Here is a 13758-nt window from a genome sequence, read left to right on the forward strand (position 1 = left end):
CCACATAGGTATATAACACAGCCATGTCTCGCTGTTTTTGTATTAGAATCGACATGACCGTCTACGAACATCACCAACCTTCCGTCATCTCACTGCATTGTTCCAAGCTTAAGCGGGCGTGACTCTGACTTTCTTTCTTTTTTTTTTTTTTTGCCTCTACTTTCCTCCTTTTCGGGCGTTATGGTCACATCTAGGGAACTCATTTTGGAAAGCTTCTTCTTTGGTTACATTCTCTTGTCCCTGCCTAGAGCAGGTATTTTTACAATTATCAGCAATACTACTGATTTAACTGATCATGATCCGAATCATCAATTGAATTGGTTTCCGTCGTGAGACTTTTGGTATTGTGGACATTGTCAGCCCACCAGATTATCATGGTTCGTTGAAAGAATGTAAGGTATTATTTTGAGATTCATTATGTCGTACTAGAATATACAACCCACGATTGGGCTCCTTTACTTGTTGTTTCCACTGACAAAGCAGGAGATTACAACCGAGCCGACTTGGCATCAGTAGCCAAAGCCTCGGTGGCCTTCTCGAGACGCGCACCCAGGTCAGCGTTCACCCGGCGGAACATCTCGTAGGTGGCCTTGCGGACTCGCTCGTGGGCACCGGACAGATGGCCAGAGACGTTGTGCACGAAGGCCTCCTGCTGGCCGGGCTGGCGACCCAGGACCTGCCAGAGTCCGTTGGCCTGGACGTAGTCGTCAGCGGTGACGGGGAACTGCTCCGCGACGACGCTGCCGGCCCAGCGCTCGTGCTCCTGGCTGGCCTTCACGGGCTCGTAGCGCAGCGGGCGGAAGGTGGACGGGTAGTTGGGGTTGGCGCCGTAGTTGCCATGGACGTTCATGGCGCCGTCGCGGTGCCAGGGGCTGAAGGCGCGCATGGGGCAGTTGACGGGGATCTGCTCGTAGTTGCCGCCCAGGCGATGGCGGTGGGTGTCCGGGTAGGAGAAGAGGCGGGACTGGAGGACGGGGTCGGCGGAGGGTTCGACGCCGGGGACCATGTGTGAGGGGGAGAAGGCGGCCTGCTCGACCTCGGCGAAGTAGTTCTCCGGGTTGCGGTTGAGGGTGAAGCGGCCGAAGCGGCGCAGGGGCACCTCGCTCTGGGGCCAGACCTTGGTCAGGTCGAAGACGTTCCAGCGGAACTTCTCGGCCTGCTCCGGGCTGAGCACCTGCACGTAGCAGGTCCACGAGGGGTTCTCGCCGCGCTGGATGGCGGCGAACAGGTCCTGGGTGTGCCAGTCCGGGTTTTCGGCGGCCAGGCGGCCGGCCTCCTCGTTGTTGAAGGTCTTGTTGCCCTGGTCGGTCTTGCAGTGGATCTGCACATAGTTGAATGTGCCGTCGGGCTTGACCCACTTGTAGGTGTGGCCGGAGTAGCCGTTCATGTGGCGGTAGGAGTAGGGGGTGCCGCGGTCACTGAACAGGTGCATGAGCTGGTGGACGGACTCGTGGTGGGTGGACAGGTAGTCCCAGAACATGGTGGCGTCCTTCAGGTTGGTCTGGGGGTTGCGCTTCTGGGTGTGAATGAAGATAGGGAACTTGGAGGGGTCACGGAGGAAGAAGACAGGTGTGTTGTTGAAAACCCAGTCCCAGTTGCCTTGCTCGGTGTAGAACTTGATGGCGAATCCGCGGGGGTCGCGTGCACTGTCCGGGGAGCCCTTCTCGCCGCCCACGGTGGAGAAGCGGGTGAAGAGCTTAGTCTTCTTGCCGACGCCCTTGAGCATGTCGACGACGGTGATGTCGCTGATGTCGTCGGTGACCTCGAACTCGCCGTAGGCGCCGGCGCCCTTGGCGTGGACCACTCGCTCGGGGATTCTCTCGCGGTCAAAGTGGGCCAGCAGGTCAATCAGGTGGAAGTCTTGCAGCAAGAGAGGGCCGTTAGGGCCGACGCGCTGGGCAGCCTGGGGGTCCATCACGGGACAACCATTGGATGCGGTGTAGACCGGAGTCTCATTGTACCGGTAGTTCTCTGCAACATGGTTGATACAAATTAACATGTGGACACCGATTGGAAGGAGGAGACATACTCGGCTCGTCGTCTTGGCCCATGATGACGTGTGGGAGGAGGGTGAGTGGTTTGAGGAGAGGTAAGAGAGATGAAAGAATCTACTCCGGACTGCGAGGAGAGGGAGGAAGAGGAGAGAGAGTGCGGGGAGTTATAGAGTCTTATAGTAGCCCGGGGAGTGGGGTGGGAAGGATTGAATCTTGAAAAATAATGGATACACAGTCGGAGTAGCTGTGTTTAATGTTGATAAAAAAAGGATGCAAATTCACGAAAGTAGAAAAGTCCAAAGAATTAATTCCAGGCAGCTTCTCGCAGCTTTGGCCAATGACAGGCGGGATATTAGGCGATGACGTCGGCAGGCATCCAGGCACTCAGGCAGATTCAGGCAAGTCACCACGCGGAGTCACCTGCTTCCGCTGAGATAAGCAGATAGACCGGTATCATTGGTTGGCATAGGGCAGCCGAGTGGATCCGCATCCCGCAGTTTCGCATGCCTCAGGCCAATAATCGACCGGGCATTGTCAAGACTCAGGCACCAAACTTAGAATCTTGAAGAATTACATTGTGATTCCATTGTAGAATGGATGGGACTATTACGGTCTCCATTGGCAACAGAGAATCTGTCTGATCCTTTCCACCCGGTGTCAACCAGCCATCTCAAGAAACCACGCACCATCCGATCCTGCGCTCGGCTGCGTTGCCGGTGGAGAGTGGAGACCCGTGCAGGAACTAATTAATGTTAGTTATTTAGGATCTTAGTCAATGGACTCGGCCAGCCATCCGGTCAATCAGCAATCATAACATGCTTATTCAATTTGTCCTGTCTAGACCGTTGGGACAGGGTTGATCATTCCTCCTCAGATCTGTCCGTGCAACTGAATATGGCAGTGGATACGTTTCCTCTGTTTGGTTTTGTTTCACGAGATTTCTCCGTGGGTTCCCAGCCTCTTGAACTGATATATACGCATTAGGTCATTATCAAATGGTCCAGACATGTGGAACGAGACAACAGATACGACGCTTAGGAATATTCCTCATATTGGTCTCCATGTAAGATACAGATCTAGCCGGACCATGTCAGGTGATGTCGGCCATGCTCGCCCACAGGCGGATTCAAGATTTGACCCCCCAAAAGATCTCCAGTCTGGTCTCCCAACTCCAAAGTCTGAAATCCCACTACTGAAACCCCGATTTGCTGGTCAATTAGGGACATGAAATGATGAACCATGTCTCACCTAAATCCATCGGCGGGAACCTCCACCTTCCGAAGCGGCAGGCTTTCCCGCGGCCGCCTCCGCCCTGCCAGAGCGGCTCTAGTTATCCTTCGTCTATCGGCACACATGAAAGCAATAGACACGAGAATGAATTACCATTGATTGCCTCGCACAACAAACTCATTCCAAATGACCATCCAACCCAACGCACAAAGGGAATCAATATAGACAGCATGAAAACAGAAAGCACATCATCATATAGTACAGCGCCACCTTCATCCCGACAAGCCCTTATTTCTTGTTGCTATCACTCTTGAAGGTGTTTCCGGCCGATTCGCCCACGTTCTTGGTCGTGCCCTCGAGGCTTTCGCCGGCTCCGCTGACCGTCCGTCCGAGCCCTTCGGTGACTCCGCCGACGGTTCTTCCTAGGCCGCCGACAGCGCTGCCTAGGGTGCCAGTCACGCCGCCAATAGTCTTGCCGAGGCCGTTTCCTAGGCCGCCCAGGAGGCCAGCTAGATGAAATACCGGTTAGCGGTTGATAATTCAAGCAAGGGGTAGTGGAGACATGATGAGGCGTTGGGTTGTCTGGACTCACGGTTGTTGTTCTTGTCACTCGACATTGTGGTAGTTGGGAGGGTTTTCTTTTTGGGAGAGACTTGTTTGACCTCGATGGAAAATGGGTGCCAAATTCGGAAGATGGATGTAAGTTGAAGAGACGATCCACGATCAACCTGCCTCACCCTGAATTATAAGGCTGCTGGGGCGGTGTTTAACGAGCTACGTCATCGCTGACTAACAATAGTCCTGCATCATCGGCCATGGGATGTTACCACGTGGAGTAAATCGAAGAATGCGCAAGATCCAGTAGATGACGCCGTGGCTGCGTCGGAGAATATTCCATTGCAGAGATGCATCCAATTGTCAGACAGCATCGGTGATCGGATGAGCCACATACTCAACGTCGAGTCTCTGTTCAGCCCGCAGAGATTAGCCCTCACCCTTGGGAATCCCAATCAACAAGAAAATGATCACATCTATTGAGGAATACGAAGTACTGAGCTAGGAGCAAGAGGTATAAGAAGAATGTAGTAGAGAGCCCTGTGCAAGTGCCTGCTCTTGGCCTCTCCATAGTGGATATTGGCTCATATGTGAGCATATACTAGCACCAGGCATATTGTGAACGAACGTTCAAAGTATCAAAGTATGATTTCTTCAACGGATCATCCTAGCGAAGTTGGGCAATAGCCTTCAGCAGATCCCCGGTCACTCCCATCGCCGTGACATCGCCCCCAGCTCCGGCACCCCGAATGGTCAGCGGCAAGGCCCCGTACCGCTTCGTATAGAAGCTGATGATATTATCGCTCCCCTTAAGCGTCGCCATTGGATGCATGGTGTCAAAGGACTCGAGACCAACCTTCAGCGTCTGACTCTCCACATCAATACTGCCCACGAAGCGCACGACCTTCCCTTCCTTCTCGGCGGCAACCTTGTGGCTCTTCATCTGATCATCAAATTGATCGAGCTGCTGAAGGAATGTCTGGCCATCGGCCGTTCCCTCAAGCTCCTTGGGTATCAAGCTCTGCACGGGGAACGCAGTAGGCGACTCCACGCGCAGACCGGCCAGTCGACCCAGAATGGTCAGTTTGCGCGCAACGTCCAGACCGTTGAGATCGTCACGAGGATCCGGCTCCGTATACCCGAGCTCCCTGGCCTTCTTGACAATCGACGACCATGACTCGCCACTCGTGCCGGAGCCCAATGCCGGCGCGAATGTGTTGAACAGGTACGACATGGTGCCGCTGAAAATGCCCTCGATGCGGGTGATCTGGTCACCCGTGGCGACGAGCTCTTTGGCCGTCGAGATGATGGGCATGCCTGCTCCGACGGACGACTCGTGGAAGACCACGGCGTTACCCGCCCGGGCCGAGCTGGAGATATCCTCCCAGAGCTGGTAACTTCCGGAGAAGGCTTTCTTGTTGGGTGTGATGACGCTGATCCCGCGTCTGAGGAAGGCCGGGTAGGCTTCGGCGAGGCTCGTGGCGCTGGTGTTGTCGACGAGGATCACGCGGTGCGGGGCGTTGGCGAGATACTCGATGATCTCGGGGATGGATGGTGGCGCGGTCCCCTTTGCCTCGAGGGTTGTGACTGCAGTATCGATGTCAATGGCTGAATGGTCCTGGTGGTACAGGGCCTTGTCGATCATCGCGATGTAGCAGAGGCTCAGTTCGGTCGTGGTTAACGTTTTCGCGAGCCATGCCAGCTGAGAAACGAAGACTGAGCCCACTCCACCGGTGCCTGTATACGTAAATGGGTATATGTTAGTTTGATGAATAGGAAGAGGGAATGGTCTCATAGTAAGTAGGACTGACCGATCACGGCAATATTGATATTTTGAAGAGGAGGCATTGTAGAACGATTTCGGATGATGAGGGTGGGAATGCTTTGAGATGTGCACGGGGAAATTCTGCTTCACAAGACCATAGCTATAGTTATTTAACCACAATTAATTACCTGTATCCAATCCCACTCGTTGTAAGCGCTGACTCGGATGACTTCCGTGAAGTAATCGATCGCTTACGGGTATGGCAAGCCAAACCATGGCCAAATCCACGTCTCCGCAGACGTGGCCCACCAGATGTAATTGTTCGATTACTGGAATGAAGTGGAAAAGGCAATGCCGACGTAATCTGCTCATGCAGTGGGATTTCTCCAAGCTGGACTTCCGGACGAGGGATACAAGAGTTGGATCTATAAATTGTCGGTTTGACCGACTGCATCGATTGTCTCACACACGAATCCCTAACAATCACAATGAAGACAAGCCTTTTGAAGGTAAAGGATTATTGATACATTGAATTGTCACGTAGATGCTGATGCAATTTAGCTGAATGATCCATCCCTCCTCCATGAAGCCTCGTTGCTTCACGGTGAATGGGTACAGGCTGGATCTGGCAAAACGTTCGATGTCGAAGGTATCACCATTCCCTATGGCATTTTACCTCTCCAACGTCTACTTTTACTAAAAGCAAGTCCAACAGATCCTGGCTCCAACCGCATCTTTGCCTCCTGCCCGAACAACGAAGTCACCGACGTCGACCAATACGTCGAGTCTTCCCAAAAAGCTTTCGAAGACTATCGCCATGTCAACCCGCGAGTCCGAGCTAAAATCCTGCTCAAATGGCACGAGCTGATCACCAACGCCCGCGAAGATATCGCCCAGATTATGGTCTACGAGACCGGCAAGCCGATGACCGAAGCATTGGGGGAGGTCGACTACGCGCTGGGCTTCGCCTGGTGGTTCGCCGGCGAGGCCGAGCGGATTCGAGGCTCGGTGGCCCAGCCCTCTATCTCAGAGCGTCGCACATTCGTGATCAAGCAGCCGATCGGTGTAAGCGTCGCGCTGGTTCCCTGGAACTTCCCGGTCGCCATGATTATTCGCAAGGTCGCTGCTGCGCTGGCGGCCGGATGCTCGATGATCGTTAAGCCGTCGCCGGAAACACCGCTGAGCGTCAACGCGTTGGCCGATCTGGCCATCCGTGCTGGCTTGCCGGCTGGTGTTCTGAATGTCATTTCGACGGATAACGAGAACACCCCTGCCGTGAGCGAGCGACTCTGCAAGCATCCTCTGGTTCGCAAGGTCACCTTTACCGGCAGCACGCGGGTGGGCAGTATTGTTGCAAGACACTGCAGCGAAGGCTTGAAGAAGGTGACTATGGAGCTGGGCGGCAACTGTCCGTTTATCGTCTTCGACGACGGCAATCTCGAGCAGGCTGTTGCGGCACTGATGATTCTGAAGTGGCGTACGGCCGGTCAGGCCTGTACACATGCCAACCGGGTCTACGTGCAAAGCGGCGTCTATGACCAGTTCGCCCGTATGATTGTGGAAGCAACCTCGAAGATCCGCGTGGGCCACGGCGCGGAGACTTCAACCACCATGGGACCGCTCACCACCAGCCGGGGCATTGAGAAGCTCGAGAGACACGTTGAGGACGCAATCAAGCGCGGAGGAAAGATTCTGTGCGGTGGCAAGAGGCCCGCGAATCTACCCGGTTACTTCTTTGAGCCCACGATTATCTCGGACATGACCCCCAAGATGCTAACGACACAGGAGGAGATCTTTGGCCCTCTTCTGGGTCTGTATAGATTTGAAACAGAACAGGAAGTGGTGAAGTTGGCTAATGACACCTCTATGGGCCTGGCTTCCTATTTCTTTACCAGGGATGTCAACCGCACCTGGCGCATGCTCGAGAATCTGGAGGCTGGCATGGTTGGCATGAATACCGGTAAGACAATCATACTCTTGCAATGTGAGAATCAATTTGATACTGATCATCCACATCAGGTAACTCGTCCTGCGCCGAGTCGCCGTTTGGCGGTCTCAAGCAGTCGGGCTACGGCAAAGAAGCCGGCAAGGATGTTGCCATCGAGGAATATCTGATCTCCAAGACCGGAACACTGACTGTCGAGCCTGCCTGAGATAGAATGGATATTTCAGTAAATGGAGGTGTAAATAAGAGAAACTAGATTCATATAATTTCATGTTCGAAGACTGCCGAAAGTCTCTAACCGCGTATTCCAGACAATGCTCAGAAGACAGCGGCAGGGTTAAGTGCGACCGCCTACAAAAGGGCCACAGTTTTCTCTTTCTCTCCTTACTCTCTCCATCGTAAATCGTTGATTATGGACGACGTCAACCAACAAGTGTCCGAAGTACTCAAGGACACGAAAACAATTCGTATCGTTGCCGATATACCTACGAAGCTTCTGGCCTCTGACAATTATTTTGCTTCAGCAGCTAGTTTGATCGAGCCTTTCAAAAAGCAATTGGAAACACAACATCTCGTGCGATTACTTGTTGTTGATGTATATCCTCGACATGCATACGTCATTCTTGACATCAACAACGACCGCTACCACTTTGAAACCGCTCATAAACAGACCTTTTCTGTTCCGGTCTACATTCTCCGCTTCAAGAGCAACAGGTGGATTTTCTTCCGACAACAAACTGAGGATCAACGAGTCGCTAGGGACGTTGCAGAATTGCACCGACACGAAGGACAAAATGCACCACCCTTCTTTGCGGATCATATTAAGGGACCTGTTTATCTATCGCCCCGTACAGACTGAACCATCCGCCGAGTTCTTCCAGAGTACTATTGATGAACGCTTCGGATTGCTCGAGGGCCAAGAAGTTAACAAATCAAACTGTCACCAAGATGATTGAATTGGACCGATCCCAACACCGCATACACGGACCGTCAAAATGTATGTACCACGGCAGGCACAAGAGCCTGATAGCAATAAACTGCAGGAATATTGCTAGGCCTCAATTTAGCAACACGGACAATTATAAATCCTTCTGCCGACTACCACCATTCCTTGATTGCATGTAAATCCCTTCTTTCATCTAGGTATCTCTCTGTCATTTTCACCCCCATCATGGACGATTCAACCAGACAGATCCGCGAACACATTCTTCACCAAATCCAAGTGGTTCTTTCTGGATTTCCGCGAGACATCGGCTCAAGTACGATACGAATACTTGGTGATACTCCAAATAGCATTCTTGACCCCGAAGATTATTTAGAATCTATACGTCCATTTGTTTCGGAGATCGAGCAGAGTTTTCAGAAATACGATCCGGATAATAAGACTCGTTTTGTCGCCGTTAAAATTTGCCGCGGGAATCACTCCTATTTTATACTCGACCTCAACAATACCGATTATAACTATGAAACTGCTCATGAATGCAAGACATTGATTCCTGTCTATGTCTTTCGCCTATCGAAAAGACAACCTACACACTTTCGAAAACGGGAGCTAGACAAAACCCTTGCTAAAGTTCTTAGGAACATGCACAATTGCCATGGTCAGGACCCTCTACCTTTATTTGACAACCATTATGACGAGAATCTTCAATACCGCAACCCACGCAACCCGCATATTGAGATTTGAGTATCATCCACATGAAACAGTCTCATCCTCGAAAAGACCCTTCACTGCTCAATGGTGTCGGTTGATGAGTGTGGATGTCGCATCGCCCTGTGTTGGTGTCGATAGTGGTATTTGCCCAGGTGGGGGTTCTAGTTCCCTGCCAGGTTACTGAATCCTTCCTTCAACAACCATCTGATGCCCGGGGGTTTTCTGTTTTGAATCTCTACTTATGTCGAACTATAAGCCCGTGATCGGTTAAGCAAAGCGATGAAATAATCGTTTAATCGGTTCCTGCGGCCACTGTAGCAATAGACGACGATCCGGCGTTGTCCTCCAGTCAGTGATTCCAATAAGGAACTAGAACTAATTGGTTAGTTAGTTAGAGTTATTTAGTTACTTCTTTATTGTTATTGTTAAGTAACTAAAATTTTCGAGTCATTTATTTCCGTTCATTCCCGTCCCCGATTTCCGCCATTCCCGAGATATCGGGTTTGCTGCTTGCAAGTTGAGAAATCTGGATGTTTCCTTCAATTCTCAAGGGAACAACAACCCACTATCCGTGCCTCTATAGACTGTTCTGGTGAAATCTCTATTCTTGCCGTTCAAACCAAATGGGTCCCTGCGTCGCATAGGTATGATACCATCCACTCGACACTCCAACGGACCCCCACAGTTCAGAACATGCAACCCGCCACCGCATCAACCAAGGGAAAAGGTGAAGATGCCGATAAGAAGTACGCGGTTAGCTCATGTGTGCACTTCCGTGTATCTAACCCCGACTTAGGAGACTTCGCAATCGTCTGGCGCAACGAGCATTTCGTCGGCGGCAGGCAGATCACTTGAGAGCAAAGCAATCTCACGCCAATTCGAAAGACCAGCCTCACGATGTGACGATTCGGAATCTGCGGGCGGAGAACAGCGCCCTGCGCAAAACCCTTATCGAAGTAGAGACAAAACTCGCGCGGTTTACAGCCAATATCCAATCTTTGTCTGCAACGGTGTCGGGCGCTCTTGCTGATCCTTCTCCAGAGGGATTTTTGGAGGATTCGACGCATTCTCATCATGATCTCGCGGACGAGCCGCCTATCTCCAAGGAGTCTTTGTCGAGCACAAGCCAAGTCCTGTCATCTGGTATCGATTCAGCGACAGATCATTCTTTAATAGATCTAGATCTCACCGCCATGCCGGGGACAGATCTTGCTCGGAAACCATCTATTCAACCAATCGACGATTGCAGCCCTGACCTCAATCTTGTTGAAACCTTTGACAATCTTGCGCAGCAAATTCCGAGTCTCTGGTCTTTCGAGTACCAAATGGGTCCTGATTCATATGCCAACGCGTTGACGAGAAGTCAAGATTCAAGTATCGCCCTGGGTCGAGGATGGACAGATTCCAACTCCCCTTTCTCTGATCACATTCAAGTTCTCCAACGCCTCATGAATCAAAAGATGAGATATATGATGCCGCTCTCCGGGATAAAACTGAATCTGTAAGTTGCCCGATGGACATACCAACTGAGTGTACCGCTAACACACGTATACAGCTTCTATCAAGAAGTCTTGATGATACTCGCCCTATTCAACAGCATGACCCGTCCGGACGTAATGCGATGGTATGCGAAGACGCGGTTCTACCACATTGTCAATTTGACGGCCTGGCAGGTGTACCCCTGCCCCCAAACGTTCGATTCAATCCATCCCCAGTACAAATCCACGGAACTTCAACTCCAGCGTCACTATCCCACCGTGATCGACTGGATCCCGTTCCCGTCTATCCGCAACCGCCTGATCCGACTCCACGCCGCCAATCCCAAGATCGATCAAATATTCTGTGACGTCGTGAGCAGCTATGTCGTGGAAACGTCAATGTCCGAATTGATTTCCGGAGCCCCGAGTATAAAAGCCTACATTCGAGTGACCGATCTCGCCGCAAAGATCGACGTCTCAGCATCTTCATCTTCATCTCATGTTGACTGCGACGCAGCATTCAGCGTCAGCCTCCCCGCCCCTGATCTGGCCACTTTATTCGCGTCCCCGGAATACTGCCAGGTGGCGTTCAACTATCTCAACATGAACCGGGGTGTTTCGCATTACAAAATCGATCCTGCGTTATTCGCAACGTACCCCGAGCTTTACGATCCCGATGCAAATGTCTCCGCGGAAGGCATTCCACTTCGCCCGGACGTGCAGGCGTCGCTCACTTACCCTGTTCCCCTCGATGCTCAAACCTTCCAGACCTATCGGAACTTCATTGATTATTCCCACGATTGGTCGTTTGTCATATCCGGGGATTTGGGCTGATTCTGCTGAATTGTTCGTGCTTGACTCGTAGTAGGCGTGGGGCTGAGGGATCGCATACTATATTCTGGGGGCTTCTTTCATGTGGATGATGTGTAATTATGTCGGAACGATTGCTTTCTGGTTTGTACTTTCGAAATATATTCGGACTGTCAAAATTGTGGAAATTACTCTGGTTCTACATTCTATATCTACGGGAGGTTAATACCAGGAGCATAAAGGGAAAGAATAAAGCGCAACTAATAAGGGCAAAGAGAGAAAGAAAAGTCTTGAAACAGTATCAAGAGATCGGGGTATAGAGAATCAGCGCTTTGGACCTCATTCGCAAGGGATTGGAGAAAGTTTGAAACCACTATCACCAAAGGTCAAACCCTTCCTAACATATTGGGATGCTCAATTATTACCAGTAAAAGCGGCAGTCGAATCATCCGAGCGTTCCGAGGGCGTAAGGGACACAATAATCGGCTCAAAATAGCGGACGTGCTGGGGCGGGAAGTCCAACGAGCTTAGAAGATTTTCGTCGACTTTACTATTCTCCGCAGCGAAACCGAAGACCTCCCCCGCGGGCTCTGTCGTGGAGTGTGGCGAGCATATTTGAAGCGGGAGTCTCAGCGAAGTGGATGCGCTCAACAGATGCGTATTCGGAGCGTGATATGAGACCTTGAGATCCAGCGAGTAGATGCGCGAGATCAGGCAGGAATGGAATGTCGGGACGTAGGTCTTATACCGGGGCAGGACTATAGGTGCTGTGATTGAGGCGGTATAATAGGTGTTCGTGGTGGCAGGCATTGACTCTGTCGACGAGTCCGACGTTCTCGAGTCTTGGGACGATGTTCTCTCGCCAGATACTGGGGTCCATTGAACGGATGAGATGGAACTGGATAGGACGGGTACGGTTTTGGTATACACAGCTTCGTCTCTCGGGGGGAAGACCAACCCGTGGGGGTTTGTCGGAGTATTGGACCAATAGTTCGCAGCGAAGAACGTACACGCCTTGAGTTTGATGGAGAGGCTTTCGAGCTGAGGAGGCATTTCGTTCCCTTCTGGAGTGAACCGAAGAGCCACTGTTGTCTTTGTACTGAGTTCGGCATCAGACGAGGACCCTGGACTAGGTAGTTTAAGAGCACAGGGTTGAGATGCAGTCACTTCCAGACGGCCAACCTTTTCTCTCAGTAACCCCCTTTTCACGTCAGACACTGTGCTGAAGCGATAATATTCGTCGTCTTCGGCAATGTTCAAGGGAGGCTGCTCGTCAAAGGCCGGCACGATGCGTAGTTTCTTCCCGACGTCGGCCAACGTTTTGGGAGGATCCGTTGGTATGTCGCTTTTGTCGGTCACGGAGACTCGAATGAGGTATGAGATCTGGCATGCATCGGGACACATATTATCTGGCAATGGTCGACCTTCACTGACGAACATTGCATCCCCCAATGTGGGTGGGAGCAACAGGTGAGATCTTTGCACGAGTGGGCTGGCCGTAGGATGAACACATGATTGAGGAACAAGAAACCCCGGGACAGAGAAAGTGAACGGAAAGAGATATGAACAACCCGCCTGAAAGATTCGCGGAGAAAGGAAGTTGGCGTTGTCAATAGTTTGGTCAAGCTGGAGAAAGTTATGATGGGCGCGTTTTACGCCTCGTATGGATGATACTCGTTCCATAGTCGTTTTGGAAGATCCTAGCAATATTTTACGTGTCAGTCGCGCATATGCAGTGGAATTTATTATTATGAGGGGCCTACCATGCAAGGAGATGCTGATATGTTCGAACGGAATATCATTTTCCGCCGTGATGGTGACAGTCCCCTGAATCCGATCGCCAGTTGTATATGTACTGACACATCCTGGAGTCTCGTTCGACAGGTGGACTTCCACCCTTGGACGATTGGGTCTTTGAAGCAAAGGCATAGTAGGTAGAGAAGCGGATGATCGGCAGAGAAGGGTCAGTAGAAGCGGCTTCTACGGAGTGCCTTGTGTGGACATGCCTTCAGCCCTGGATAGTGGCGGTTTGTAACGGATCAAAGGTCAGGGCTCTTCAGACCAACTTCGATGCTCAGTACTCCGATCATATGCTGAATACTACATGTTGAATATAATAGAGTCGTAGTACTCCGATCAAGGCCCGTCGGGGTGCCTGTCTTGCAGCCCCACTCCCATCAACTTCCCAAAACGGCCGAGCCCTAACTTACGGTCCCTGCGTGTTTGCCTGCCATTCCCTATCGGAGCTGCAGATAGGCTTTGGGCCTACGTGTTTCTTTGTTATTCCCGATCAGCTCTTCGGCCATGACTGGGGGATTCAAGTGGCG

General features: G+C 51.6%; 6 protein-coding genes across 6 annotated transcripts; 2 read left to right on the top strand and 4 right to left on the bottom strand.

The window, feature by feature from the left end:
* Positions 1 to 487: 487 nt before the first annotated feature.
* Positions 488 to 2051, bottom strand: fgaCat (catalase easC; the record flags this gene model as incomplete). Its single annotated transcript, XM_046083968.1, has 2 exons — positions 488 to 1971; positions 2030 to 2051. The coding sequence occupies 2 exons, from the start codon at positions 2049 to 2051 to the stop codon at positions 488 to 490; spliced, it is 1506 nt and encodes a 501-aa protein (XP_045939931.1).
* Positions 2052 to 3512: 1461 nt separating this feature from the next.
* LDX57_002321 (uncharacterized protein) lies at positions 3513 to 3841 on the bottom strand (the record flags this gene model as incomplete). Its single annotated transcript, XM_046083969.1, has 2 exons — positions 3513 to 3733; positions 3817 to 3841. The coding sequence occupies 2 exons, from the start codon at positions 3839 to 3841 to the stop codon at positions 3513 to 3515; spliced, it is 246 nt and encodes an 81-aa protein (XP_045939932.1).
* Positions 3842 to 4446: 605 nt separating this feature from the next.
* HOM6_1 (Homoserine dehydrogenase) lies at positions 4447 to 5627 on the bottom strand (the record flags this gene model as incomplete). Its single annotated transcript, XM_046083970.1, has 2 exons — positions 4447 to 5516; positions 5591 to 5627. 2 exons carry the CDS (start codon positions 5625 to 5627, stop codon positions 4447 to 4449), a joined length of 1107 nt encoding a protein of 368 aa, XP_045939933.1.
* Positions 5628 to 6032: 405 nt separating this feature from the next.
* Positions 6033 to 7697, top strand: LDX57_002323 (NAD-dependent succinate-semialdehyde dehydrogenase; the record flags this gene model as incomplete). Its single annotated transcript, XM_046083971.1, has 4 exons — positions 6033 to 6053; positions 6106 to 6193; positions 6260 to 7504; positions 7564 to 7697. 4 exons carry the CDS (start codon positions 6033 to 6035, stop codon positions 7695 to 7697), a joined length of 1488 nt encoding a protein of 495 aa, XP_045939934.1.
* Positions 7698 to 9836: 2139 nt separating this feature from the next.
* LDX57_002324 (uncharacterized protein) lies at positions 9837 to 11455 on the top strand (the record flags this gene model as incomplete). Its single annotated transcript, XM_046083972.1, has 3 exons — positions 9837 to 9889; positions 9940 to 10644; positions 10699 to 11455. The coding sequence occupies 3 exons, from the start codon at positions 9837 to 9839 to the stop codon at positions 11453 to 11455; spliced, it is 1515 nt and encodes a 504-aa protein (XP_045939935.1).
* A 390-nt stretch (positions 11456 to 11845) lies between these two features.
* Positions 11846 to 12835, bottom strand: LDX57_002325 (uncharacterized protein; the record flags this gene model as incomplete). The annotated part of the gene is made up of 1 exon (XM_046083973.1): positions 11846 to 12835. The coding sequence occupies one exon, from the start codon at positions 12833 to 12835 to the stop codon at positions 11846 to 11848; it is 990 nt and encodes a 329-aa protein (XP_045939936.1).
* Positions 12836 to 13758: the final 923 nt, after the last annotated feature.

The sequence above is a fragment of the Aspergillus melleus genome (genome assembly GCF_016097325.1).
Source record: "Aspergillus melleus strain CBS 546.65 chromosome Unknown contig1, whole genome shotgun sequence".
In the NCBI taxonomy this organism is placed as follows: Eukaryota; Fungi; Ascomycota; class Eurotiomycetes; order Eurotiales; family Aspergillaceae; genus Aspergillus; species Aspergillus melleus.